Source organism: Mauremys reevesii, linkage group 1, assembly GCF_016161935.1.
Source record: "Mauremys reevesii isolate NIE-2019 linkage group 1, ASM1616193v1, whole genome shotgun sequence".
Classification (NCBI taxonomy): Eukaryota; Metazoa; Chordata; order Testudines; family Geoemydidae; genus Mauremys; species Mauremys reevesii.
Genome location: NC_052623.1, coordinates 37,364,652 through 37,392,170, shown reverse-complemented (window position 1 = coordinate 37,392,170; position 27,519 = coordinate 37,364,652). Strand labels below are relative to the sequence as shown.

At 41.1% G+C, this 27,519-nt stretch overlaps 1 protein-coding gene across 2 annotated transcripts in view; it reads left to right on the top strand.

Annotated features, from left to right (window-relative positions):
* Positions 1–11,975: 11,975 nt before the first annotated feature.
* The window catches only part of TRPC6 (transient receptor potential cation channel subfamily C member 6), a 150,283-nt gene continuing 134,739 nt past the window's right edge, over positions 11,976–27,519 (top strand). Inside the window, exon 1 of one of the 2 annotated variants that reach the window (XM_039512026.1) lies at positions 11,976–12,118. In XM_039512026.1, coding sequence (XP_039367960.1) covers positions 11,976–12,118 — 143 coding nt within the window. Of the gene's footprint in view, positions 12,119–12,717; positions 12,810–27,519 lie in introns of those variants that run through there. The other variant, XM_039512030.1, reaches the window with a different exon arrangement.

Sequence of the window (27,519 nt, the reverse complement as noted above, 5' to 3'; positions counted from 1 at the left end):
AGATGATATGAAGCTGGGAGGGGTTGCAACTGGTTTGGAGGATAGGTTTCAAAATGATCTGGAGAAATGGTCTGAAGTAAATAGACTGAAATTCAATAAGGACAAATGCAAAGTACTCCACTTAGGAAGGAACAATTAATTGCATACATACAAAATGGGAAATGACTGCCTAGGAGGGAGTACTGCAGAAAGGGATCTGGGGGTCATAGTGGAACACAAGCTAAATATGAGTCAACACTGTAACACTATTGCAAAAAAAAGCAAACATAATTCTGGGATGTATTAGCAGGAGTGTTGTAAGCAAGACACGAGAAGTAATTCTGCTCTACTCCACACTGATTAGGCCTCAAATGGAATATTGTATCCCATTCTGGGTCCACATTACAGGAAAGATGTGGACAAATTGGAGAAAGTCCAGAGAAGAGCAACAAAAATGACTGCAGGTCTAGAAAATATGACCTATGAGGGGAAATTGAAAAAAATGAGTTTGTTTAGTCTGGAAAGGAGAAGACTGAGATAACAGTTTTCAACTAGATAAAAGGTTGTTTCAAGGAAGAATAAGAAAAATTGTTCTCCTTAACCTCTGAGAATAGGACAAGAAGCAATGGGCTTGGTTTAGGTTGGACATTTGGAAAAACTTCCTAACTGTCAGGGTGGTTAAGCAGTGGAATAAATTGCCTAGGGAGGTTGTAGAATCTCCATCATTGGAGATTTTTAAGAGCAGGTTAGACAAACACCTGTCAGGGATGGTCTAGATGATACTTAGCCATGAGTGCAGGGGACTGAACTAGATGGCCTCTCGAGGTCTCTTCCTGTCCTACAATTCTATGATTGTCTGTCTGTCTATTTAATCTTTCATCTCTCCACTGTGACTGTCAACAAAGTTGCCATTTCATAGATTCCAAGGCCAGAAGGGATCATTGTGATCATCTAGTCTGACTTCCTGAATAACACGGGTCCTAGAACTTTCCCAAAATAATTCCAATCTTGATTTAAAAATGGCCAGTGATGTAAAATTCACAATGCCCCTTGGTAACTTGTTCCAATGGTTAATTACCCTTATTGTTAATATTTACACCTTATTTCCAATCTCAATTTCTCTAGCTTCAACTTCTAGCTGTTGGATCATATTATACCTTTTTTTGCTAAATTGAAGAGCCCATTATCAATATTTGTTCACTGGGCAGGCACTTACAGACTGTAATCAAGTCACCCTTAACCTTCTCATGTGTCCACTGCCCCATAGTTTGGATTAATGGGGTGTGATTAGCTGTGTATATCAAAGTGCTGAGCTATGACCCCTCCTCCTCCCCAGTGTGGACAAAGTGGATGCGAACTTAAAGATCCCAAGTTCACAAAAATGTAGTGGATTTTAAGCTCACACCAGTAGCATCCAGGAGTTACATCACAGCTCTTTGGCATGTACTGCTATTCACACTCCCTTAGTCAAAACTGTGTGGCAGGGTAGACATCTTTTTTGTTAGACTCAAGGAGCTCAATCTATTTAGCTTATCACTATAAGGCATGTTTTCAAATCCTTTAATTATTCACGACTCTTCTCTGAAAATGTTCCAATTTATCAACACCCTTCCTGAATTGTGGACATTAGAACTGGACACAGTGTTCCAGCAGCAATCAAACAAGTGCCAAATTCAGAGGTACAATAATCTGTTCCTATTCAAGATTTCCCTGTTTATTCGCCCAAGGATTGCATTAGCCCTTTTGGCCATGGCATTGCACTTGGAGCATGTTCAGCTGATTACCCTACTCAACCCCAAATCTTTTTCAGATTCACTGCTCACCAGGATAGAGTTCCCCATCTTGTAAATATTGCCTACATTCTTTGTTCTTGGATATATACATTTAGCCATATCCAAAACACATTGTTTACTTGTGCCCTGTTTATCAAGCGATCCAGATCACTTTGTATCAGTGACCTGTCCTCTTCATTATTTATCACTCCCCAAATATTCGTGTTGTCTGCAAACTTTATCAATGATGATTTTTATGTTCTCTTCCAGGTCATTGGTAAAAACGTTAAATATTGTATAGCCAACAACTGATCCCTGTGAGATGCCACCTGCTTGATGTTGGTTCCCTGTTTACAGTTACATTTTCAGACCTATCAGTTAGCCAGTTTTCAATTAACTGAGTGTATGCCATGTTAATTTTGTATTCTGATTTTTAATCCAAATGTCCTGTGACACTAAGTGAAATGCCTTACAGAAGTCTGTTATATCAGCACTATTAATCTTTATCAACCAAACTTGTAATTTCATCAAAAAAAGATATCAAGTTAGTCTGACAGGTTTTATTTTCCATAATGCCTGCTGATTGACATTAATTATATTACCCTCCTTTAATTCTTTATTAATTGACTCCCGTATCAATCACTCTATTATCTTACCCAGGACTGATGTTAGACTGACAGGCCTATAATTACCCAAGTCATCCAATTTACCCTTTTTAAGAATTGGCACATTAGATTTTTGCCTGTGTTCTTGGAACACTGGGAAGTTCCAGTCTTATTGAAAATCAACATTAGTGGTCCAGTGAGCTCCCCAAACAGCTCTTTTAAAACTCTCAGATGCAAGTTATCCAGGCCTGCTGATTTTAAAATGTCTGACCGTAGTAACTGCTGCTTAACATCCTTATTAGTTGGAATGGAAAGAGCGTCATCATATCATATGACTACATCATCTGGCTTTTTCCTAAATACAGAACAGAAATATTTATTGAACACTTCCACCTTTTATGCATTGGGGCCCCTTTTTGGTGGCAGTGCAGTGAAATAGATGCCTGGTCATTATAAATGGGACAATCAAGTAATTTCACGGATGTTACCAATCAATAGCTGATCTACAACTAACTTGAACTGGTGACCTAGAAGTGGAAAGCTTCATAGGCTATCACCACTCCCCTGAGCCAACTAGTACTATGCTGAGGCTGTTTGTGATTCGGTGGCAGTAGGCAGTCACAGTGTTGGTGTGCGCTTTCCTATTGGAGCAGGAGATTATAGATATTCTCACAGTGTATTAGTGTTACAATATGCATTAAAAAAGTTACTGTTTTCTTTCAGAGCTGAGCACAATGATAGTATGGTGAGCTCAGGAGTGAAGACATGAGGATGGAGATCTGTGAAATTGGCTTTAGAATTTCTGGAAACCATGGTGCGTTTGGAGTACACAGGGCATCTAGAAGAGCATACAGGAGACTTGGCATGATAGAGGAGGCTTCAGAAACTAATGATGGAATAGCTAGGGGAGTGAGGTACAGAGGCCCCGGGTTCTAGGATGAAGCTGAGAAACAGTGGAATGTCAGAGGGAAGCTGAAACAGATGTCAAAGTGTCAAGGGAACAGCTGAAAAACATTTCTAGAAGCAATCAAGCAATAGTTGGAGACAGAAGTTTGAAGGGAGTAGCAGAAGACATAGAGAAAATGGTTCCGCAGGGCCTGGTAAAAGAAAGTTATTCAGAAAGTAGGACAGCTTTAGGCTGGCCCTGGGGTAAGTAAGTGGGAAGGTGCAGCAGTTGAGGACTCAGAGTTTAGGGTCACAAGGGCCCATCATGATCATTTTGTAAGGCCACAGAACCTCACCCATCCAGCTGTATGATTCTTTCCCAGTGAATTGTGGGAGAACTTATCTGTCTTTCTGGGCACTGAAAAACGTGGCCTTAAAACAAAAGAAGAGGAGTGAGAAATAGCAGCCTACTGTGGAACTAAGAAAGTGGTCAAAGGAAAGAGTTCATAGAAAATCCTCAAACTGTCTGGAGAGAGATGACAGAGGTTGAGAGATGGAGTACCCTATCACTGTGTGGGGGAAGGGCAGTAGAGCAGAAACAAGAAAAGAACAGCCAAATAATTTTAGAGCCAAGTCTCGAGAAGCCCAGGGAATGAAGAGATGGGTTCAGAGTGACCAGGATAGAACAGAAAGAATCAGAGCAGCTTAAAAATCAAAGAAATAAATATCACAGACCTATTGTGTTACTGGCCAACGGTTTTATTACAATAATAAAATGTGAGATTTTAATCAACATGTTTCTCATATGCAGAAGATTTGTATAGCGCTGGAGTCTTTATTCTACAGTACAAATGCTAATAAGAATGTTTAATATGAAAGCTGTAAAAAAACCAAAAGGTTAGCAAAACTTGTAAAACTGCTGAAAACAAAAACAACCAAAAGGTGGGGAAGTGGCAGGACACACACACTCTTTTGCAGAGGAAGTGAAGTTTGCAAAAATCAGGTAAAAATGTCTCATTTTAGGAGTGGTGGCAAGGAAAAAATGATACCTAGTTCCGGTAAGCCCCAAGCTGATTTTCTTTAAAAAAAAATCCTATGAGAGAGTTGGAATTTGGACAGTTCATGCTACCATAAGTAGTCCTTCCCTGAATGCATGGCAAAGCTCCATCTCTCTGGTAGGCTAGTGAGGTATACTGTGGTGCCTTGTGGTCTGCCCAGAATAATACTGCCAGTTCTCAGACATTTTCATAGTGTGCATTTCCTTTTAATAGATTCTCATGGATCATTTCTCTTCTCTCCACTATCCGGTGAGCCACCTCTTCCCAGGTGCAAAAGCATATCATCCCTGTGGTAATGATAGCAATTGATTACATGGAAAAGACTGTTAAAAACATGTTTAATATTACTTTTCCATGTAATCAATTGCTATCATTAGCACAGGGATGATATGCTTTTGCACCTGGGAAGAGGAGAAGATGCCAGTCCTCTATGGAGCAGCTGCAAGTGCTTTCTAGACCACCAGCTTTCTATCTGTTGAAGCAGTATCTTTTATTAAGACTCCAGTGAACATCTGTTGGTCTGTTCTTCTAATTCCAAAGCTGAAACTTTATTTACCATTTGTAATAATCATTTTTCATCGTTAACTCAGAGAAAATGAGGTATTTTATTTCTAGCAATGTCCAATTTAGCCTAAAAGACTGAATCTTAGACCTTGAATTGCTTGAAACTATATTTGCTAATGAAAATGTAGGCATAACAGCTGGTTGTGCACTTGCAGAAATCCTATCTGCTCATTGAATAATGCCTTAAGAGTGTAGAGGGGAATTATACAATGGATGATCTGTTTGTATTCTCCATAAAATCTGCAGATGCCATGGGTGTTTTTAAGGATTTGTCTAAAGAACCCCCTTCTTGTCCTTCCCTCTTGACTTTGGAAGCTTTATAAGAATTACAAGAATGGGGAACATGCCTCCTTGAGCTAATAAGAAATTAGATGTTCCAAACAGGAAAAAGTTAACTACAAACCCCAAGAGAAACTTCTAGGGGTCAAAGCAGCTCTGGGCCACTCTTTTCCCATTTTGTCAACAGAAGTAAAGCTCTCTTTACTTTCTAAGGGCTGGTCTACACTGGGGCGAGGAGGTGGGGTTCGAACTAAGATACGAAACTTCAGCTACACTATTTGCGTAGCTGAAGTCGAAGTATCTTAGTTCGACTTACTTGGCTGTCCTCATGGCGGTGAGTCGACTGCCGCGGTGCCCCTGTCCACTGTGCTTACTCCTCCTGCCAAGGTGGAGTGCGGGCATTGATTAGCGGATCGATTTATTGCGTCCAGACAAGACATGATAAATCGATCCCCAATACATCAAACACTACCCGCCGATCCGGTGGGTAGTATAGACGTACCCTTAGGAAAATATGTGGATGCATGTCCATGCCTATATCTATGTGTATCTATGTGTGGGTTTTAAGTTGGTATGTTTAATTACTATATTTGTTTATGCACAAGTAATACATAAATTAAATTAGTTTACATAGGTATTACTTGTGCATACACAAATACAGTAATTAATGCTCAAGCTGGCATCAGTTAAGTCTTTAAGGGAACTCCTATAACACTGAACCTGGCTGTTTTTGCTGCCATCAACACATGGCAGAAGGGTTAAAAAAAGTAGCAGACACAGAGTGGGGGCAGGGAAGGTAGCGGAGAAGAGGAATAAAAAGGAAAAGGTTTAACAATCAGCCAAGAGGCTCATTAGCTCCAGAGGCAGTAGTAGCAATAGTGGCAGAGCCAGGAGGCTATTCCCTATTCTCCCCTCCTTGCAAGTGAGGCCTTCATATAGGTGTGCAGATTTAGAGGTTCAGCATAAGAACGGCCATACTGGGTCAGATGAATGGTTCATCTAGCCCAATATCCTGTCTTCTGACAATGACCAATAGCAGGTACATCACAGGGAATGAACAGAACAGGCAATCGCTGAGTGATCTGTCCCCTGTCATCCACTCCTAGCTTCTGGCAAACAGGCTATGGACACTCAGAGCAGGAGGTTGCATCCCTGACCATCTTGGCTAATAGTCATTGATGGACCTATCCTTCATGAACTTATCTAGTTCTTTTTTAACCCTCTTTTAGTTTTGGCCTTCACAACATCACCTGGCAACGAGTTCCACATGTTCAATGTGCAGTGTGTGTGACGAAGTACTTCCTTATGTTTGTTTAAAACCTGCTGTCTATTAATTTAATTGGGTGACCCCAGCTTCTTGTGTTATATGAATGAGTGAATAACACGTCCTTATTCACTTTCTCCACACCAGTCACAATTTTATAGACCTCTATCATATTCCTTCTTAGTGTTTCCTTTCCAAGCTGAACAGTCTCAGTCTTTTTAATTTCTCCTCATACGGAAACTGTTCCATACCCTTAATAATTTTTGTTGCCCTTCTTTGTACCTTTTTCAATTCTAATACCTTTTTTGAGATGGAGTGAACAGAGTTGCATGCAGTATTCAAGGTGTACCATGGATTTATATAGTGGCAATATGATATATTCTCTCAGGAGCAGTTGCTGTGCTCTTCCTTCTGCAGCAATCCACAGCTGGGGAAAGAGGGAGGCAGAGTGGTCTCAGGGTCTTTGCCTAGGCAACCACAGCAGCAGTTTTCTTAGAGCCTGATCCAAAGCCTATTTAAATTCACTGAAGTACTACCATTGACGTCAACGAACTTTGGAGCAGGTTCTATATCTACTTTTGTCTCTCACAGTTCAGCAGCTGGGAGAAGGCCAGTCTCAATGGCTCAGATGTCAAATACTACAGTAATGAGACACGTATAAGTACCTAGTAGATAGATAGCAGGGGCAGCTGCATCCAGTCTTCATTTTGGAAGTAATTGTAAAGACTTCACACACTTAATAAAGAGGTCTATTTTTCAGAATATAACCAAGAGAGGTAAAGGTGAATATCCAGGACATAAAAAAGTTATACAACACAGTATTATTATGGAAAGAGACATTAAGCTACTAATCACATTTTCCAGATAAGAAATGCTGATATAGTGCTGATTTTGTGATTGTGGGAGGGAGGTGAGGGGGGATTTTATTAGAAAATACTAATTTTATACTCTAGATTCACAAATGATCAAATCTGGTTATGAATTTTCCCTTCTAAAAGATATACCCAGTATAACTTCAAGTACACTTGAAAGGAGCTGTAAATTAGAGTGTACTGTTTCTTAAATATGCTGCAGGATTTTGCAGGATACTTTGGGATTAATTTAAATGTACGAACTACTGCAGTAAAGTAAGTGTATCACAAGGATTGTGCTAGTGTCTTCATGAAAATGGAATAGAAATATATTGTGACTGGGTCTTGCTAAATGTGCTGTATTTTGCATCTTAAATTAAATTACTACAATCATTTTGCTAAACTACAGTGTCATGCAGCATATACATAATTACAGTATCATTTTCCCCCCAGTGTCAGGAATGTTAAATTAAAGGAATGGAAAAATATCTTGTGGTGAAACAAATGAACAACAGAGTTTGTAGGAAAATGTGTATCAGTACTGCATTTCTAGGTAAAAGAGTAAGAGTTTGCTTCGCCTCCCATGTAAGACAGTGGAACTAATTGTGGTAATGATTTCAAAGGGATCAGGAATGGATGCTAGACAATGACCTACAAACATTTAAGTATGTGCATAATGCTAATATGAGAAGAATTTTAGCATATTTTTTAGATAATCTTAACTTGTGGTTGATGTAAATGTTTGAAACTAAAATCTATTTCTAGACTTAAGTGGTTTGAGTTTTTTTGCACAATGTAGGTCCCATGGGTCTGTTTATTGTAGTTACATGTGTGTGCTGAGCTTCTGACCTATATATGCATTAAAAAAAATGTATTGTGATTAACTGCATTGTTACACAATGGAATACCAACTGAAATTTATTAAATATTTTGGATGTTTTTCTAAATTTTCAAATATTTCAAATATATTTCAATTACAGAATACAAAGTATACTGTGCTCACTTTATAATATTTCTATTATAAATATTTGTAGTGTAAAAATGACAAACAAAATAAATAAATTTGTTAGTCTCTAAGTACTCTACAAGTACTCCTGTTCTTTTTGCAGATACAGACTAACACGGCTGCTACTCTGAAAATAAATAGCAAAGAATCCTGTGGCACCTTAGAGACTAACAGACGTTTTGCAGCATGAGCTTTCGTGGGTGAATGCCCACTTCGTCGGATGCAAGAGCATCCGAAGAAGTGGGCATTCACCCACGAAAGCTCATGCTGCAAAACGTCTGTTAGTCTCTAAGGTGCCACAGGATTCTTTGCTGCTTTTACAGAACCAGACTAACACGGCTACCTCTCTGATACTTGAAAATAAATAGTATTTTTCAATTCACCTTATACAAGTACGGTAGTGCAATTTCTTTATCGTGAAAGTGCAACTTACAAATATAGATTTTTTTTATTACATAACTGCACTCAAACAAAACAATGTAAAACTTTAGAGCCTACAAGTCCACTCAGTCCTACTTCTTGTTCAGTCAACCACTAAGAGATACAAATTTGTTCACATTTATTGGAGATAATACCACTCACTTCTTAATTAGAATGTCACCGGAAAGTGACAACAGGCATTCGCATGCAGGGGCAGCTCTAGCTTTTTTGCCGCCCCAAGCACGGCAGTCAGGCTGCCTTCAGCGGCTTGCCTGCAAGAAGTCCCCAGTCCCACGGATTCGGCGGCTTGCCTGCGGGAGGTGCGCCAGTCCCGCAGCTTCAGCGTACCCGCCGCCGAATTGCCGCCAAATCTGCGGGACTGGTGGACCTCCCTCAGGCGCACCGCCAAAGACTGCCTGACTGACGCCCTCTCAGGGACCGGCAGGGTGCCCCCGGCGGCTTGCCGCCCCAGGCATGCATTTGGAGTGCTGGTGCCTGGAACCACCGCTGTTCGCATGGCATTGTTGTAGCTGGCATTGCAAAATATTTACATGCCAGATGCACTAAAGATTCATATGCCTCTTCATGCTTCGGCCATCGTTAAAAAAAATAATGCTTTAATTAATTTTATGACTGAACTCCTTGGGAGAGAATTGTATGTCTCCTGCTCTGCTTTATGGCAGAATGCAGGTATATTTCATGTTACAGCAGTCTTGGATGATGACCCAGCACATGTTGTTCATTTTAAGAACACTTTCACTGCAAATCTGACAAAATGCAAAGCAGATACCAATGTGACATTTCTAAAGTTAGCTACAGCACTCAACCCAAGATTTAAGAATCTGAAGTGCCTTCTAAAATCTGAGAGTGGTGAGGTGTGGAGCACACTTTCAGAAGTCTTAGAAGAGCAGCACTCTGATGCGGAAACTACAGAACCCAAACCACAAACAAAGAAAATCAACCTTTTGCTGGTGGCATCTAACTCAGATGCTGAAAATGTGCATAAGAACATAAGAATGGCCATAGTGGGTCAGACCAAAGGTCCATCCAAAGGTTGATCTGCACTGCTTTGGATTTTTATCGAGCAGAACCTGTCATCAGCATGGATGCATGTCCTCTGGAATGGTGGCTGAAGCATCAAGGGACATATGAATCTTTAGTGCATCTGGCATGTAAATATCTTGCAATGCCGGCTACAACAGTGCCATGCAAAGGCCTGGTCTCATTTTCAAGTGACATTGTAAACAAGAAGCAGGCAGCGTTATCTCCTGTAAATGTAAACAAACGTATTGTCTGAGCGATTGGCTGAACAAGAAGTAGGACTGAGTGGACTTGTAGGCTCTAAAGTTTTACATTGTTTTATTTTTGAATGCAGGTTTTTTGTACATAATTCTACATTTGTAAATTCAACTTTCATGATAAAGAGATTGCACTACAGTAATTAGTATTTTTCAATTCATCTAATACATTTCTTTTGTTTTTTACAGTGCAAATATTTGTAATAAAATAAATATAAAGTGAACAATGTACACTTTGTATTCTGTGTTGTAATTTAAATCAATATATTTGAAAAGGTAAAAAACATCCAAAATATTTAAATAAATGGTATTCTATTGTTGTTTAACAGCATGATTAATTGCACGGTTATTTTTTTAATTGCTTGACAGACTATATATATATATATATATATATATATATATATATATATATATATATATATATAATTATTTTACAAGGGAGTGTTAATGGAGTCTTTATTTTTTTTAAACAATTAACTAAGTTAATTTTTCAATTTTATTTTTAAAAGGCAGATTAATGATCCTTGTTCCTTTATCCAGTTCTTCACATTTATGTCTGTGACCGTGGGGGGTTGTTTGCCAGTTTACAGACTGGCACTAAACAATTGACCTTGGTGACTTATTTATGAAATTCTCAAAGAGGTAGAGAGCCTCACAGGAACTCCAATGCTACTGCCCGAAGGCAGTGTAGTTAGTACAGCTTAGGGGTGTGCACAAGGGTGGGGGGGGGCAAGCCAGGGTACTGGCCCTCCCCACTAACTGGGGAGGTCACAGAACTTCTCCAGCACCAGGACCCCAGGGAGGAAAATGAGCTCCTTTGCCCCTGGTGCTGTGGCAGGGTCACAGAGCTCCTCTGGGCCAGGGCAAGGAGAGCGAGCGCCTCCTGGCCAGGGCCCAGGAATTTAAATTGATTGCTTTTGGAGGAACATATTAAACATACACATATTATACACATTAGTAGCCACAAGTACTTAGCTGTGGTGGGGTCACAGAACTCCTCCAGCCCAGGGTGGGCGGGAGGGGGGAAGAGAGTGAGCTCCTCTGGCCCTGGTAGGGAGAGAGAGCAAAAGGTCCCCGCCAGGGCCCCTGAGCCTAGAAGGGAGCTGGCTCTCTCCAGCCCAGCCCCAGGGCAGGAGGAGCTCTGTCATAGCCTCTCACCCCGCAGCCAAGTACTTGTGGATACCTTTATTCAGATGGCTCCATAGCACATAGATTTTCGTTGAAATGGGGCACATACTGCTGTTTATGTCTGTGCATGTGATGTATGGGCATGTGTTGATATGGCATAATAAGTAGTCAAATTAAATTCTGGGCACTGCCCATAGCAGAATATTAGTTTTATAGGCAAATCACCCAGGGAACAATATCAAAGGAGAAGGGCGGGCTCCACTCCCAGCCTGGGACTGTAGCGTCTAGACCTAGGGAGCAGGTAGTTTATAGAGGGAGGCTGATGTGCATTTCCAGACGTCCCAGCTCCAGTTACTCGGGGCACTTGCCCGTTGGGAGCGGATCTCTTGCAGCTCTGGGGACGACACAGCTCAGGATGGGGCTGTGCAAACTTTTCCTCACGTCCGATCGCTCCAAAGGCCGGGCAGTGACGACTGGGGAGGAGGATGTTGCCGACTGATATAGTAACTCCGCTCGCTCGCTCCTCTCAGCCAGTGTGGCTGGGAGCTGCTGGCGGCCGCGGTTGTGGCTGCTGGACCCGCGCCTGGCTGTGGGCGTGGAGGGAGCCCGGGGCGCTGCTGCCCCCCTGCAGCCCGAGTGTTTCTTCTGCCGGCTCCATGGCGGCCCGGGAGCGGCCCTGAAGGAGCCCGGTGCCCCAGCCTGGCCGCCCCAACGCGGCGGAGCGGCGGCACCCGGGCGCGGGACACACCGCTGACGGGGAGTGTGAGGCTGGGAGAGCCGGCGCTGCCTGTGGGGGCGCCCGGGTCTCTGCGGCTCCCCGGCCCCTCCAAGCTCCGGCGCGAAGCTCAGAGACCCCCGGGAAGAGCATGAGCCGCGGCCAGCCCTACGCGCCGCGGCCAGGCAGCTCCCCGGCCAGGCCGGGCCGGAGGACCGAGAGCCAGGACTACCTGCTCCTGGGCTCGGGGTTGTGCGAGGAGAACCTCCTGCCGCCCTACGCCTACTACCCCGCGTGAGTGAGTCCTGCGCGGGAAGGGAGCGCGGCTCCGGCGGGGTGAGGCCGGGCCGGGGGCAGGAATGGGGCTGCGGGGCGGGCTGCAGCATCCCCCGCTGGCCCCAGGGTGGGCTGGGAGCCGGGGCGGGCGGCAGCCAGCAGGAGTTTCCAGCCGCGCCCCACAGAGGGCAGAGGTGGCCCCTGCCCCGCCGCAGCGAGGGGCAGGTGCGCCTGGGGGGCGGGCGGGGAGACTGACGGAGCCTCTGCAGACCGGCACTCAGGCGGCTGGGAGCGGGAGCCCCTCCCCGGCCTCAGGTGCGCCCCGCACGGGCGCGGCGGCGCTGCGAAGCCCGCCTGGGATGCGCGGGGTCTGGGTGTGGGGCGCGCCGGGGTGGGTTGCGGCTGAGGGACAGCCTGCAGCTCCGCAAGCGCAGGGCCCGTCTGCCTCCCCTCTCTCGCTGGGACCGGTCACCAAACAAATACGCGAGTTGGTAGTTGAGCTCTGTGTTTGCATCGCGAAGAGCGGGCGTTGGGCTAATGAGGGAGAACAGGAAATAAGCGGCCCGTTTTAAAAAACCAGCCTTGTAAAAGATCCGGGTCCCGCTCTCCAGCGCTACCTGAGCCGGTTCTGTCCTTTCCCTCCCGCAAGCAGCAGCGTGGCTCGTTAGGATGCGCCCTGATGTCAACAGGCAACGTCTGATCGTTCTAGGTGGGGAATGGTTGGCTGCTCACAAATGCTTGGGAGAGGGGGGCTATAAGAAAGTCTGACTCTGCAGCTACCACATTAGCAGGAAATGCTCGCAATCTTTAGCTGAGTTTTGAAATGAAAGTTACACACACTTTTTCAAGGCTTAGGAACTGTGGCCTTTCAACCAGGATTTGCTTCAGTTTGTCCTCTAAAAGCAAATGCACAAATATGCCATTCATTTTCATATTACCGTTTGCTAATGGAGATGGTTTTTAGTTTTGTTTGTCTCATGTCTTATCTCTAGAAAAAACATATCGCAGCTGTGGTTTGTGGGTTTTTTTGTTTGTTTCTTTGTTTTTGTTGCTATTAACATTTATTGCAACAAAACATCATTTGACCGGTGAAATGGAGATTAGATTGGGACTTGAACAATTTGGTCACCTTTCCTGCAGTAGAATTGTATATTGTAATTTAAAAAAAAAAAAGAAAAAAAGTAATTGAATATGAGTTAATTGGAATAGACAGAACCAAAGACATGGAAGGTAATATATGCCCTGCTATAATGACACTGAAATAAAGTCCTAACTGAATAGAATAGATTTAACTAAATATGGAGCATGTTATGGACTGCACTGGCTGGTCTATTTAAAATTAACACCCTGCAATGGGTTTTCTATAGTCATAGTAACTACTATGGTCAGTGGTCCTTATTGGGTGCACATTACATTCTAATTCATTAAGCCACAATCTTCTCAATTGGTACATACAGTCCAAATCATACAGGCTTGGCAATTTGATTGTCAGAGTGCCACAGAATTATTATCATTTTTAAATTAGCAAGGTGTAAGCAGATTATACCGGTACTTTATTTTTTCTGCTTTTTACAGTACTAAGATTCCAGGAATATTTTTTTAAATAATCAGGGCAATACATCCATTGCCTACACAACATCTCTAGTTATGTAATATCAATGTGACTGGTATAGTTATCACTTGTTAGTGTTTCTGAGGGAAGAAGCAACACAGAGAGTGGGAAAATTATTATATTATGTGACATGACAGGAATCTATGATTTGAGTTGATTACAAGACAAACTTTCTTTCATACTGACATACTCCATCATGTATCCTACTACTTAACTGATTCCTCTGGTTATCACCCTCCTCTGACATATGGTACATTGCCTAGATAAGATTTATTAACCATCCTGGTGTAGAAAGAGAATAATAGTCAGAAAAACTATCAGAGAACAATGGGATTAGATATTTATACTGATATAAAGTGTATCTAAAGATGAATATTTAAAATACTTTTTTCTGCCCTCAGTGAATCACATAGTAGCCAACTTTTATGGTGCTATTCTGGTAAATAATATGATGGAAGTCTCAATTTGTGTCTAAGATAATGTGAAGGTCTAGGAGAAAGTATAATAGTTTGTGATAGTGAATTAGATAGTTTTAAGAAACCAGCATTAACTATTGTGTTAAAGTAAAATGTTTTAACCTAAAGCTACTAATCTCTCTCATATTGTGTTTCTTGGCATAGCCAATTATTAAGGACATTTTTGTCAAACGGTAATTGAGGGGGAAATCTTACTATAAGGTGCACATACAAAAAGGACTTACAAACTTTTTGATTAGGGTTGTAATGCAGAGCAGTACAGCACAATATTTGAAGAAGGATAAGTTAAAGGTGCTGTGTTACAGAGTATATGTTACCCACTTTTGTATTTGACCTGTGGGAAAATTCCTGCCACTTCTTTTGTTACTCCCCTCCCTCACCAGAGGATCTGAGCAAGTAAGTAAATAAATACATAAATCTGAGATAAAATTGAGCACTTGACATGTAGTGCAGAAAGATGGTCAGAGTAAGTTGCATTTCCAAACAAACTGTAACCTAGGCTTGGTCTACACTGCAGAGTTAGGTTGATAGAAGGCAGATTACGTTGATCTAATTATGTCAGTGTACATACTACAGTCTTGCTCCTGCCCACATAAATGCCCTACTACACTGACATAATAACTCCACCTCCACGAGAGGCGTAGGGCTTATGTTGGTGTAGTTAGGGCAACACAGTTTGTATAGGTGCTGCGTTATTTACATCCGCTGTTGGCTGTCCTTCTTGTCAATTTCATGGCTCCATGCTAGAGCTGTGAAATTGACAAGAAAGCTGGGATGTCTCTGGGGCTAGTGGGGGACAGTTACTTGTATGCATTAAATTAGCTAGATTACTAGTTAAGGCTCCAATCCTCCAAAAACGTAAGCACATATGTAGCCTTACACAGTGAGTTGCCCTTCTGGAGTCAGTGGGACTACTCACAGTGCATAAAGTAAATCCTCTGAGTAAGTCTTGGCAGGATCAAGACCTCTGTGGTCATCTGTTCATTATTGGCAGTTTCTTTATATTTGTATTTAACAAGGTAAGTAGAGCCAGATGACAAAGGTATATTCTTGTTAAATATATATAATGCAGAGAGTGCTATTTGTTACTCTGTGTGTGTGTGTGTGTGTAAACTATGTAACAGTAATTCCTGTTGGTAAGTTTGTAAAACAAAATATTTCTTTAGTTTACTATTTTTCTCAATTTTTTTATCAGATGAATTCCAGTTATACTTTTAATTATACTGTGTACATAAATTACCTGACACTATGTGCTTATCTCAAGAGACAGTGTGACGTGTTTTTTTTTCATCTTCCAGTAGTGATGTATATAAAATAGAAAATAGAAAATACTAAGTCAGCAGCTGAAGAGGTAGCTGCAGCATTTTATGATAACAGCAAATTAGAGATTCAGTCCTACAAACTAAGTGCCTCCCAAGTGGTAGTCCCCATTGACTTCTGTGAGAGTGGCGGTCTTTAAACACCTCACGGGATTGGGCCCTACGAAAATAAGTTTTCTGAATTGTCTATCCTTCAGGGTCAGATAGGATAAGGGCTGTGATTGTTGTGGAATAGAGTCAGGGTATCTAACTATATTCATTTATTCATAAGATTCACTTTTGGATTACTAACATACAAGCTTGTGAAGTTGTCAGCAGGGCTGTTGGTGATTAAAAGAAGAAAAAGAAGAAAGGCAATAATTTATTTCATTTCAGGCTCTCCTTAACACCTGAATTAAAGATATAAATCTAAGTTGCCTTCATCTCACTTGCACTGCACAAGGAGAAATGACTTGATCTGTGGAACGAAAGTGGACACAATGTCTTAAATGAAGACATGGTACTCTTTTTATGGGTATTTCAGACTACAATGATGACAGTGTGATTGAAGTAAAACTGGTACTTACTCTAATAATGTCATCATTAATCTTGATCAGTACATTACTGGTAATAATTCACTTATTTCAGAGGTAAAAATGTACACTGAGGGCCTGTTTCTCAGTGATACGGAGCATCTGTAACTTGTACTAAATTCAATAAACAAACTTCTGTAAGAGGGGCTGGCTGGAAAGCAAGAATTCCATTTTGTGAAAAGTTTCAAGGTCTTGAAATTTGTGTTCATTCCCCATCAGAAAACAATCTCTCCTATTGGAGCTGTTGCACTTTGTATAATAACTAAAAATTGGGAGGTGGAGACTGATTAATTGACTATATAGTCCAGTGTTTAGGGCAGTCAACTGGGATGTGGCAGTTCTACTGTAGTCCTGGGTAAATCCTTAGTCATTAAGCACTGGAACAAATTGCTTAGGGATGTTGTGGAATCTCTATCACTGGAGGTTTTTAAGAACAGGTTAGACAAACACCTGTCAGAGATGGTCTAGTTGTTACGTAGTCCTGACTTGAGTGCAGGGGACTGGACTAGATGATCTCTCGAGCCCCTTCCAGTCCTACACTTCCATGATTTCTCATTCTTTACTGAAGAAAAGCTATCACTGAAGTCCATAGAAGCTGTGCCCAAGTAAGAATTGAGAAAACTCCCTTCTCACCATAACTGTAGAATAACACAATTAATGGCATAACCTGTGTAACATGATTAGCATTTTGAACATGTGAAGGAAAAGTTTTCCTCTAGTAATCATTCTGTGCATGTCAAGCCTCTTTACAGAGTTTGTATTGCTTTGAGAATATGCACTGTAAATTTCAAGGTCCTCTAATGTTTGGACTGTTTACAGACTTCTAAAATAACTGTTTAAAGAAAACTGTTCATTGTGTTTACAACTTAAGGCCCCAAACACCACATTAAAACACTTTGAATTAATGGGTTTACACATGGTTGTAAAGTTAAGTATACATGTACATGTTTGCAGGATCAGGGGCCTTAGTACATAGTGTCGTTAACAGTGTCTGATTCTTTGCTTAACAGAAAGAGACATTCCTGTTTAAAATAATATATTCACTCTGATCCTTTACCTTCCCTTATTCCATAACAGGGCTAGATAAATGGTGCGGCTACTGATCCAAACTTGGTTTATACATTATAAAGGAGTTTGTATTTTCTGGGAACAAACTCTTTATATTGAGCAGATTTGCTTTGAATCAGATTGCTTGACAACCTTTATTCACAGATAATATTTTTTAAAGTACAAAACAAGTTTCTTTTTGGGGCATGTCAAAGACTTTAGTGGTGGCACCTTGGTAATGACATATTTTTATAAAGTCCTATAACTCTGATACATTTTTTTGAGTTTTGACATATTGGGCCAAATTCAGTGTCAGCATAAATGGATGCAGCTGCATTGCCTTCAGGGGATTATGCCTGCTTAAATTTGGGCTGAATTAGGCCTATTATGCTTTATTAGGAAAGTACATATGAATTGTAAAATAACTGAAAATATTAAACTGGCACACACTAGTTCAGCATCAGAAGTAGTGCTAAGTCTAGAAGAAGCATCACATTCCAGACCTACTGGTGGATTTGAGGCTAAACTTGAGCTTCAGTACTATTAGCTAGCAAAGGAAATATAGTTGATGCTTTGTATCTGCCACAATGTATTTTATTATAATACTGAGAATCCTACATACAGCATCTGTCTTGAGAATGGCTTTACCATGTCAGAGGCAGCTACTACATTTCTTGTGAGTCAGATCAAATATTTTTATAGAATCTTGGCTTATTCATAGGGCAGAGAAGGAAGGAATTTCAACAAAAGGGAAATAACACTACAGAATGAAATAAGTGAATGAAAACAGATCAATACTTGGAACTGTAGAGATGATCAGTCACTGCCTATAGAAAGTGAGAGCCCTTGTAAAAGGGTAAACAGAGTGAGAAAGTGAGGTGAGATTATATCCAAATATTGTTGTCCCTGCTACTGCTGGGGTGGGGAAAAGGTGAAAAGTTTGATAGCTAAAAGGCTATTGTGTAAAGTTTGCTACTCCCAGAGACAGAAATTTAGTGAGGTATTTCCATAAGTGCCTAAAGGAGTTAGGCACCCAACTCCCTCTGATCTTAGTGCTTTTGAAATTCCCACCCTGAGGTTGTAGCACCACTAGATAATAATTGCATGAGAGAAGTAGCAAAGTTCCTAACCAGCAAGTCACTCAGGAGAACATTGCTCTCCAGGAGTAGGGAAATAGTTGTGCACTTAACCACACTGTTCGCTTGTAGCAGCACTGTAACCACACTGGAACTGAGACACAATAAAGCAGCAGAAGACTGTAGAGGATTATCCCTTTGTTCCTCCTCAGAATACCTTCAGTTCCACTAGCAGTTGCCTGCCATGTCTCAGACAGCATTAGTACTGGAATCAAAAAGGGATAGCATGCTGCAATTTTCAGAATCTTTTTTTTTTTTTAAACTAGTAGCAGGAGTAGTCTGCATGGCACAATATCCCATATTTGAGCTCTGGTTTCAGCCTGAAATATCCACTTCTCTTTAAGTTTAGAACAATCTCCAAACCTTTTGGTGGGAAAAAACACACTTCAGACTATCTCCAAAAATATGTGGATAAGAAGGCCTTTTGAATTTGGTGTTCTCTTACATGGTTATATTTTTTGAATGATAGGTGAGTAGATACTCTTCCTCTGGAGTCATTCTGTCCCTTTAAAAAATCAAAAGATATATAGTGACCTATATGTATTTTAAAAGTCTGCTGAAGTACAAATGTTTGGCTAATTGTTCCTCTGGTGCCCTACCATAGGGGTAGGGGTTCCCAAACTTGGTTTGTGGCTTGTTTAGGGTAAGCCCCTGGCGGGTCACAAGATGCTTTGTTTACCTGAGCATCCGCAGGTATGGCTGCTCGCAGCTCCCAGTGACTGCAGTTCACCGTTCCCAGCCAATGGGAGCTGCGGGAAGTGGTGGCCTGGCCAACGCCACTTCCCACAGCTCCCATTGGCCAGGAACAGCAAACTGTGGCCACTGCGAGCGGCCGAACCTACGGACACTCTGGTAAACAAAGCATCTCGTGGCCTGCCAGGGGCTTTGTCCTGAACAAGCCGCGAACCAAGTTTGGGAACCCCTGCCATAGGGATAGCTTGCCTTCATTACATTCACTGCCTTGCCTTCATTATATTCTGCCTTTATTATATTCATCAGTAATGCCAGGAACCTATAGGCCTGTATCCTGTAAGACATTAGTTTCAGCAGTCAACATAAAGCTTGAGGCCTATGGACTTTGTAACAGATAAACATCCTGAGGGAAACCCCCAAGTTTTGGGGAGCTGAATAGAGTATGGATGGGTGAATTTTGAAGTTTTTCTATAATGACACCAGTCAGCCACAGGAACATTAGCTAATATCCTCAGATGACTGACTACAGGAGTGCCCTGGCAAAGAATTGATGTATATGATAATAAGTTGAGATCATTGATATACTAACCTATAGGACAAGGACACCCCCACATTAGTAGAGTGAAGAAATACAAATAAGGAAGAGGGGAGAAACCCCTACTGAATATGCATTAGACTTATTGGCGACAATGTAATATATTAAAGTTGTATTCTAGCCTGTGAGCAGTAGCAGACAGCGATGTAGCTCTTGGGAGGTGCCAGAATGATGGCCATTGGTGATGAGGAGAAAGGTGATGGTGATGAGGAAGATAATGGCTAATATTTCAGGTTGTTCTGCAAGGGATGGTATGGGTATATGGATTTCAAAGGTACATTTTACATTATCTCTATCTCCCTTGATGAGTTGGTGTGTTTGTGACTTTGCTAATGTATTAATACATTATTGTAAATATAGGAGAGTTCCTTTAGTGTGAGTGTTGCAACCCTGCACATTGGGGTTCACAACTATATAGTAATTTTAATAATACTGGGCCTGATCTTGGGGCAAGAACCAGTCAGCCCTCAAACTTGGAATTCTAAAGTAGTCAGTATAATAAATACATAATCTATAGATCATTTGCAGACAGTATTTCATTGGCTGGCAGCCTGGTCTTGCAGATGGAAAACAGGACTGAGAAGTAGGTTTGGGGTCTAATCCCAGTCAGGATGCAAATGTGGTATCTGATGTGATAATGTCAGTACGTATATGTAAATTTTGAGGCTGAATAATATTCATTGTAGACCCAGCCAAATGAAGATGTCTGTCCAATCTGTTCATCTTGCTTATTCAAGTTTTTAAAAACAATTTGCATTGCAAAAAACACACTTTCTTGTAAATCTGTGGAGAAACAAGTGTGCACTAAAAGATGAGCTGTAAAGCAAACAGAATACCACATTAAAAAGAGAAGAGTTTTGAATTTTTTCACTGTCTGAAGGCACAGCTTGTTCCTCAGTTTCAGCAGTTTTCAAATCAAGTAATTTCTAGGCAACATTAAAGTCAATGCATATTTCTAATCCCTATATATGTTGAGCAAAATGTGTAATTTCACTGAATGCAATATAATAGTTTCAGCTACTCCCCTGGCATCAGTTTTATTTCCATTCTCAACTACTCTGCTTGAAATACACTGTAAAATGATCTTTCAAACTCTTCATTAGACCTAATCACTTTGGGGAGTATGATGCAATATGGCAGCTGTGTCTGAGAGTACCAGTCTTGCTGCTTAGAGGCTTTGAGATGCTATGCCCTCTTACAAATATCTCTAAAAAGCATTAGCAAAACGGTCACATATTTTCAAGAGGATTGGCAGATTCTCTTTTTACATCAAGAGCTGTAAATGTCTTTGGTCGTCTTGTGTTTACTGTGCCATCAAAAATGATAAGATAGATAAACTAAAAAGTTTTCTGTGACTCAAAGCTGAAATGGAGACTCATGCTTCAGTGGTTCTTTAGGGGCAGTGGAGGAAGGATTTCAGGCCAACACTATCCACTTTGCCTCAGAAAATCAGTGACCTGTTGCAAGTATCATCACACCTCAGTAGGGTCATACAGCATAGCCCCCAAAGTGAATTATTATAGCCAGGATGAAGGGTGTGGCCAGAATTCCTCTAAATGCTCTGTTCCAACAAATCCCTTGAGTGACTTCCACAGGGGAATATTCTATGGAGTCCTCCTAAATGATTTTTTTAACTGTTTTAATCCAGTGGGAGTGCTGTGTAAGCATAGCTCTCAGATGCAGATGCTCCTGCTGGTACAGGGGACTGTAAATTGCATACCAGTGCACCAGCAGGAGGCGAGTCAAGTCCTGTATGTACTAACTGGGGAGGAAGGTGGTTATTGCATATTAAGCACTGGTGTATTATTGGTAAATATGTGTTGTCAAATTGAATTTATGCAGATAAATAGGAGGTCATTCATCAAGTAGCCTGAGTTATGATAAAATTAATAATCCATCTGGTCTGACCTGTAGCAATTTATTTGTAAAATTTACTGAAATGCACTGTAGAATCTTATGAACAATGTACATTCACAGACAGATTTTCATCTGATTACTGAAATACAAAACAAGTCCATTCTCTAAATAAAAAGAATTATGTTTTTAAGACGTCAAGCTTGGTATGTAAGTATATGCAATTTGCTAAGCTTGGATGGAGGAGGTGGAATGGTGAGAAATACTGTGCACACACAGTCTAGTTCATGTTTGCACTACCAGTGTTAATAACAAGGACCAATTTTTTGCCACATACCCTCCGCAAACTGCTTTGTGTGGAAAGCCATTATAAGTGGCAACCTGGAGAATTCCTGTAGTGCAATGGAAATCCCCAGGTGAGGGTGAGTCAATATAATGACCTAGTCACCTTCTTCATAGCCTTTGTTCCTCAGCATAGGGGACGTGGCTGGGGAAAAGTTTGAGTAATTACATTCTGCCTACCTAAATTATTGCTGTAATTTTACTGGGCTAGAACATTGTTAATTACCTGCCCCAAAGTGCTGTGTAACATTGGACAGCTACCTCAGAGATGGCTTCAGTTCACTGATGGGCATGTGTGGTGCATGTGTGTGTGCAGTCTACTCTACAGTAGCTAAAAGGGCTTTGGGATAGTAGGATGTATTCAAATGGAAGTTAGGATAATTAAATGTGGACAAAAATATTAGTGAGAATTACATTTTATTCAGTTTTCTCTAGCATGGATTAGCATTTTGATCTCATAGTAATATAATTATTTTATTATTTGCTAAGCACTGACAATTTAAGTACTTAAATAAAGAATAATTTTCAGAAAATGTGCAAGAAAATACAAGAAACAATGTGGTGGCGGCTTATTGAATCCCAGTTTATTTTCTGTATCCATTTCAAAATGACTTCATTATATCATTCTTTGTAGTAGAAAGGATGGTGAATGCAGTTTGGTGTGGAACTGAGGGAAAGATATTTGAACACATCCAAAAATAAGCTCCTGTTTCATTGCACAAGTAATGAAGAGTGGAATCAGATTCATGAACCTTACTAGTGGAATAGCTTGAGTGCTGCAGATCAGGATTTAGGTGCATTGTCAAAGCTTTTTGGGAAATTTATAACACTCCCTGCTTGCCTGGTTCTTACAGGAACTGTTAGTCACTTTCCTAAAGAAAATTGCACTAAATTGCTACATATGGAGTACTTTCTTTTTAATGTGGTTTTGGTGGTTATGAACTAAACTGTCAGATACAATAAGAATGACAAATAGTGTAGTAATAACCTTGTATCACTGAGAACCAAACGCACATCCCAACATCTGTCTCTTTGCTCAAACATTCCTGCAATAGTACCCTTAGTCATGCCAACAGTCCTACTCTCCTATATACAGCAGTAATTAAAAGCAAAACAAATCGAATCCTGCCTTCTGCCAGCAGGGAAGGAAGACGGAGTGAGATTGTTGGAAAGTGCTCAGATATTAGTGATGGGTGCCAGTAAGGATTTGCATGGTTAAATGAATGGGAGGGTGGGAGGGTGGATGGTTTAAAGTTGCCAGTCTATTTAATAACTTGAAGGCCCAGGTGAGGGAAGGGTCACAGAAGTCAGAACTCAAGAGATCATGGGGGACAAAAAATTAAACAGGAACGGGAGGGGCGGGGTGGGGCGGGGGAACATGTCACAGAGTCAAAACAAGGCATCCAGATGGGAACACCAAGGAATGAACCCCAGACAAAGTCCACTGCTCCATGAAAGAATCCACTGCCTGTCCTGGAAACTAAATTACGGTAATCTTTTCACAGAACAGGCAGAGATTAGGCAATGGTAGTGGAAGTTTACACACACTGTCCTGATATGTTTCAGCAAGGATCTTGTGTCTCCTACAATCAGCAGTACCCGTGATCTTCCAGGGTGAAATCCTAGCAGCACTAAAGTCAATGGGAGTCTTGCCAGACCACCCAGATAGAGGAGCCAATTCTCTTCTGACAGCAGAACACATTACTTGTTTAGGCCAGTTGAGTCATTATTTAAAAAGAAGGAAAAGAGCTCACACTTATGTCTCCTTTAGCCATGATATCTTGGGAATTCACTGATGCAGGATTTGTGTGTGCTTCACCTCTCATATCAGAACTGGGCACTGGACACACTGAGATCAGCGGAGCAACACAGTTATCCTCCTGTGTCTCCCTTGTCATCCTCCAATGTCTGGATCCCTGATCTGCCTCACCAGAACCAGATTGGGTCACATGACAACTGGGTATTTGCCTGGTGGACCAGCTCTCTGCATAGGCTGCAGGCTGGTACATTATCACCCATCTGTGAAGACAGCAGTTTACTAGAAGAGGTATTAGTGATATCTTTCTCTGCCAGTTGGCTCTAGTCCTTGCTTCCCTGATTTTTCTATTCATCCCTGTCAGGGATTTTAAACTCAGATTAATTTGGTGCAACAGCTCTCTGATAGTTTGCTGGTATTTCAGAATTATAATTAGCTGATTAGGCCCCCTTGAAAATGGAGGGCTTCCTCTTTTTGATGAATGCACTGTGGGTTTTTTTAGTGTGAGGGATTGCCTGTGCTATGCATATCCAAATATACTGCAGACAAATCCTCATTTCTCTTTAAAGGTCACCCCATCACCTTAGTTTTAGATATAATTGGAATACCCAAAATAAACTTTGTTATGACAGTTCTGTGTATACAGGCCTTAGGCCGCCTAAGTAGTAGTAATCTAATATTTGGCATCTTCCCCAAGGATTTCAAAATTTATCACATACACATACATGCTCACACGCACACACAGTGTGGAGGCTACTATAATATAAACAATAACAAACAGCAAAAGCAACAAAATTAAGTACATCAGAAGCAGGAAGCCTGCCAAAATATCAGTGGGACCACTGGATGACTGAAATACTAAAGGAAAACTCAGTGAAGACAAGGCCATTTCAGAGAAGCAAAATGAATTCTTTGCGTCAGTCTTCACTGTGAGAGAGATTGCTACACCTGAGCTATTCTTTTTAGGTGGCTAATCTGAGGAACTGTTCCAGATTGAGGTGTCATTAGAGGAGGCTTTGGAACAAATTGATAAATTAAACAGTAATAAGTCACCAGGCCCAGATGACTGGTGGATAGCTAATGTGATGCCATTTTTTTTTAAAAAGGCCCGGAAGGTGATCCTGGCAATTATAGGCCAGGAAGCCTAACTTCAGTGTCAGGCAAATTGGTTGAAAGATAATAAAGAGGAGAATGATCAGACACATAGATGAACATAATTTGTTGGGGAAGAGTCAACACGGCTTTTGTAAAGGAAAATCATGCTTCACCAATCTATTAGAATTCTTTGAGGGCGTCAACAAGCACATCGACAAAGGTGATCCAGTGGATATAGTGTATTTGGACTTTCAGAAAACCTTTGGCAAGGTCCTCACCAAAGGCTCTTAAGCAAACTAAGCAGTCATGGAATAAGAGATGAGGTCCTCTCATGGGTCATTAACTGGTTAAATCAGGAAATAAAGGGTAGGAACAAATGGTCAGTTTCCACAGGGGAGGGAGGTAAATAAGGGGTCTCCTAAGGATTTGTACAAGGACCAGTGCAGTTCAACATATGCACAAGTGATCTGGGAAAAGGGTTAAACAGTGAGGTGGTAAAGTTTGCAGACAATACAAAATCACTCAAGATAATTAAGTCCAAATTTGACTGTGAAGAGTTATAAAGGAATCTCACAAAAATGGATGACTGGGCAACAAAATGGAAGATGAAATTCAGTGTTGATAAATGCAAAGTAATGCACACTGGAAAACATAATCCCAACTATACATACAAAATGATGGGGTCTAAATTAGCAGTTACCACTCAAGAAAGAGATCTTGGAATCATTGAGGATAGTTGTCTGAAAACAGTGGAAGTCAAAAAAGCTAACCAAATGTTTGGAACCACTAAGAAAGGTAATAAAGCAGAAAATATCATCATGTCACTATATAAATCCAAGTTACACCCACACTTTGAGTACTGCATGCAGTTTTGGTTGCCCCTTCTCAAAAAAAGATATATTAGAACTGGAAAAACAGAACAATTAGGGGTATGGAATAGCTTCCATATGAGAAGAGATTAAAAAGACTGGGACCGTTCATCTTAGAAAAGAGATGACTAAGGAGGGATCTGATTGAGGTCTATAAAATCACAAATGATGTGGAGAAAGTTAATAAGGAGAGTTATTTACGCCCTTCGCATAACACAAGAACCAGGGTCACCAAATGAAATTAATAGGCAGCAGGTTTAAAACAAACATAAGGAAGTACTTCTTTACACAATGCACAGTCAACTGTAGAACTCATTGTCAGGAGATGTTATGCTGTGTTAGATGGACCATTGGTCTGACCCAGTATGGCCTTGCGTGAATTTAGAAAATATTTTGAGTTGAGGTTTTTGTTTTTATAGGAGTGCATTGGAAATTATGGAATCACAGAACTTAGTTAGCAATCCCTGACTCAGTGAACAAGTGCTGTGATTATCACTTCTGATCATGTGAGAGTAAGCTCAGTCAACAAATGGTCCAGAAGACTTAGGGTTGGACTTTCAGCATTGCCTTAGCCCTACTCTGTTCCCACTGAAGAGCATGGGAACTGATGTCAATGGAAACAGAGTGAGGCCAATGCCGAGTGCTTTTGAAAATCTGGCCCTTATAATTTAACAAGCTTCAGGTGGCTGTTTGTTGTGAAATCACATAACAAATCCATCATGCTCAGTTTTTGAACTTTTGAATACAATAAATGGTTTCACTTCCAGTTTTGACAAAATATTTGTTATTCCAAACTGACTTAGCCTGGAATCCAGCCCATTGCCAGTTTTGTTTCCCTATCCAAACACTAAACCAGGCAACAGGTCTGATATTGCAGGTCCTGAACATTGATTCTTCCTGCTGGGAAAACAGGAGTTGTGAGTGCTCAGTCCTTGTCTCTAAAATTTGCATGGCTTCAGGCTTTGCAATTAAAGTTCTGCACAGCTCCAATGGTGGCAATGCTAGAATTTCTGACAAAAATTACACAAAGAAAATGTAATTTGATTACTCTCCTCCATAACCCTAATCCCAGGGCGACTGCGATATTGAATCCCTAAAAAGAAGGCACTCATCTGATGATTGTATCTGTGTTTTCTGTAATAAAGGGATTAAATATCCCCTCATACACATTAAGAACCACTTCTCATTATGGCATAAAAGGACACTCCAACTCAGAGAGGTTGTGGTTCACTGATAAGGATGTTCATAAAGTTTTCTTACTTCATTTACGCCAGTGCGCCATTATTCATATAGTTCAGCATTTAGGGCTCAATCCTGTGAGATTCTGAGCACTCTCAATTCCCACTGGTTTCTATAGGGTCAGACCCAGAGCATTTGCTCCTGATATTCATGCCACAGTTTCAGAGTAACTGTACCTGTATTTCCTCTCTCTGGTCCATCAATTAAATGGGCTGAGATGCTCACAGAGTGCAGTGACTGCTTGAGCTCTGTATCTTGGTTGGGAATTAATTGGGGGAAGGGGTGGAGTGGGGGCAGGGCCTGGAGTGGAGCAGGGTTGAGCAACCCCAGGGCAAGGAGGAAGCCAGCACCTGTGCTTTTCATGGTTTTCTTTGCTAGCTTCATTAGATTATGTTTTATGGCACAAAATTTCATAAATCACTTACCTTTGGCTCCAAGCTACATGAAGTGGATAAGGTCAGTGCTTTGGAATGATAATGTAAAGGCTATGATATAGTTTTATTCTGGGAACATATAAAGGAGAACAGGCTCTTAAGAAGTGAATGTAGATGGATACAAACAAGCTGGTGAAATTTTCAGAAGGTTAATCCTATGTCCTGACAGTTCCTACTATGCAAATGGAAATTGCCATTGTATCTGCACGGTCATTAACTTACCTGCCCACCTCCATACATACCCTTTGTATTAGGGCACATAGAATTGTCTAGGAGTTCTGCTGTGCAGTGCATAGGGGGTGCAGACCACTGCATGAAATCAAGGTATTATGCCCCACCCCATCAATGAGGTGGAACTGAACTGATTTCAATACAATCAG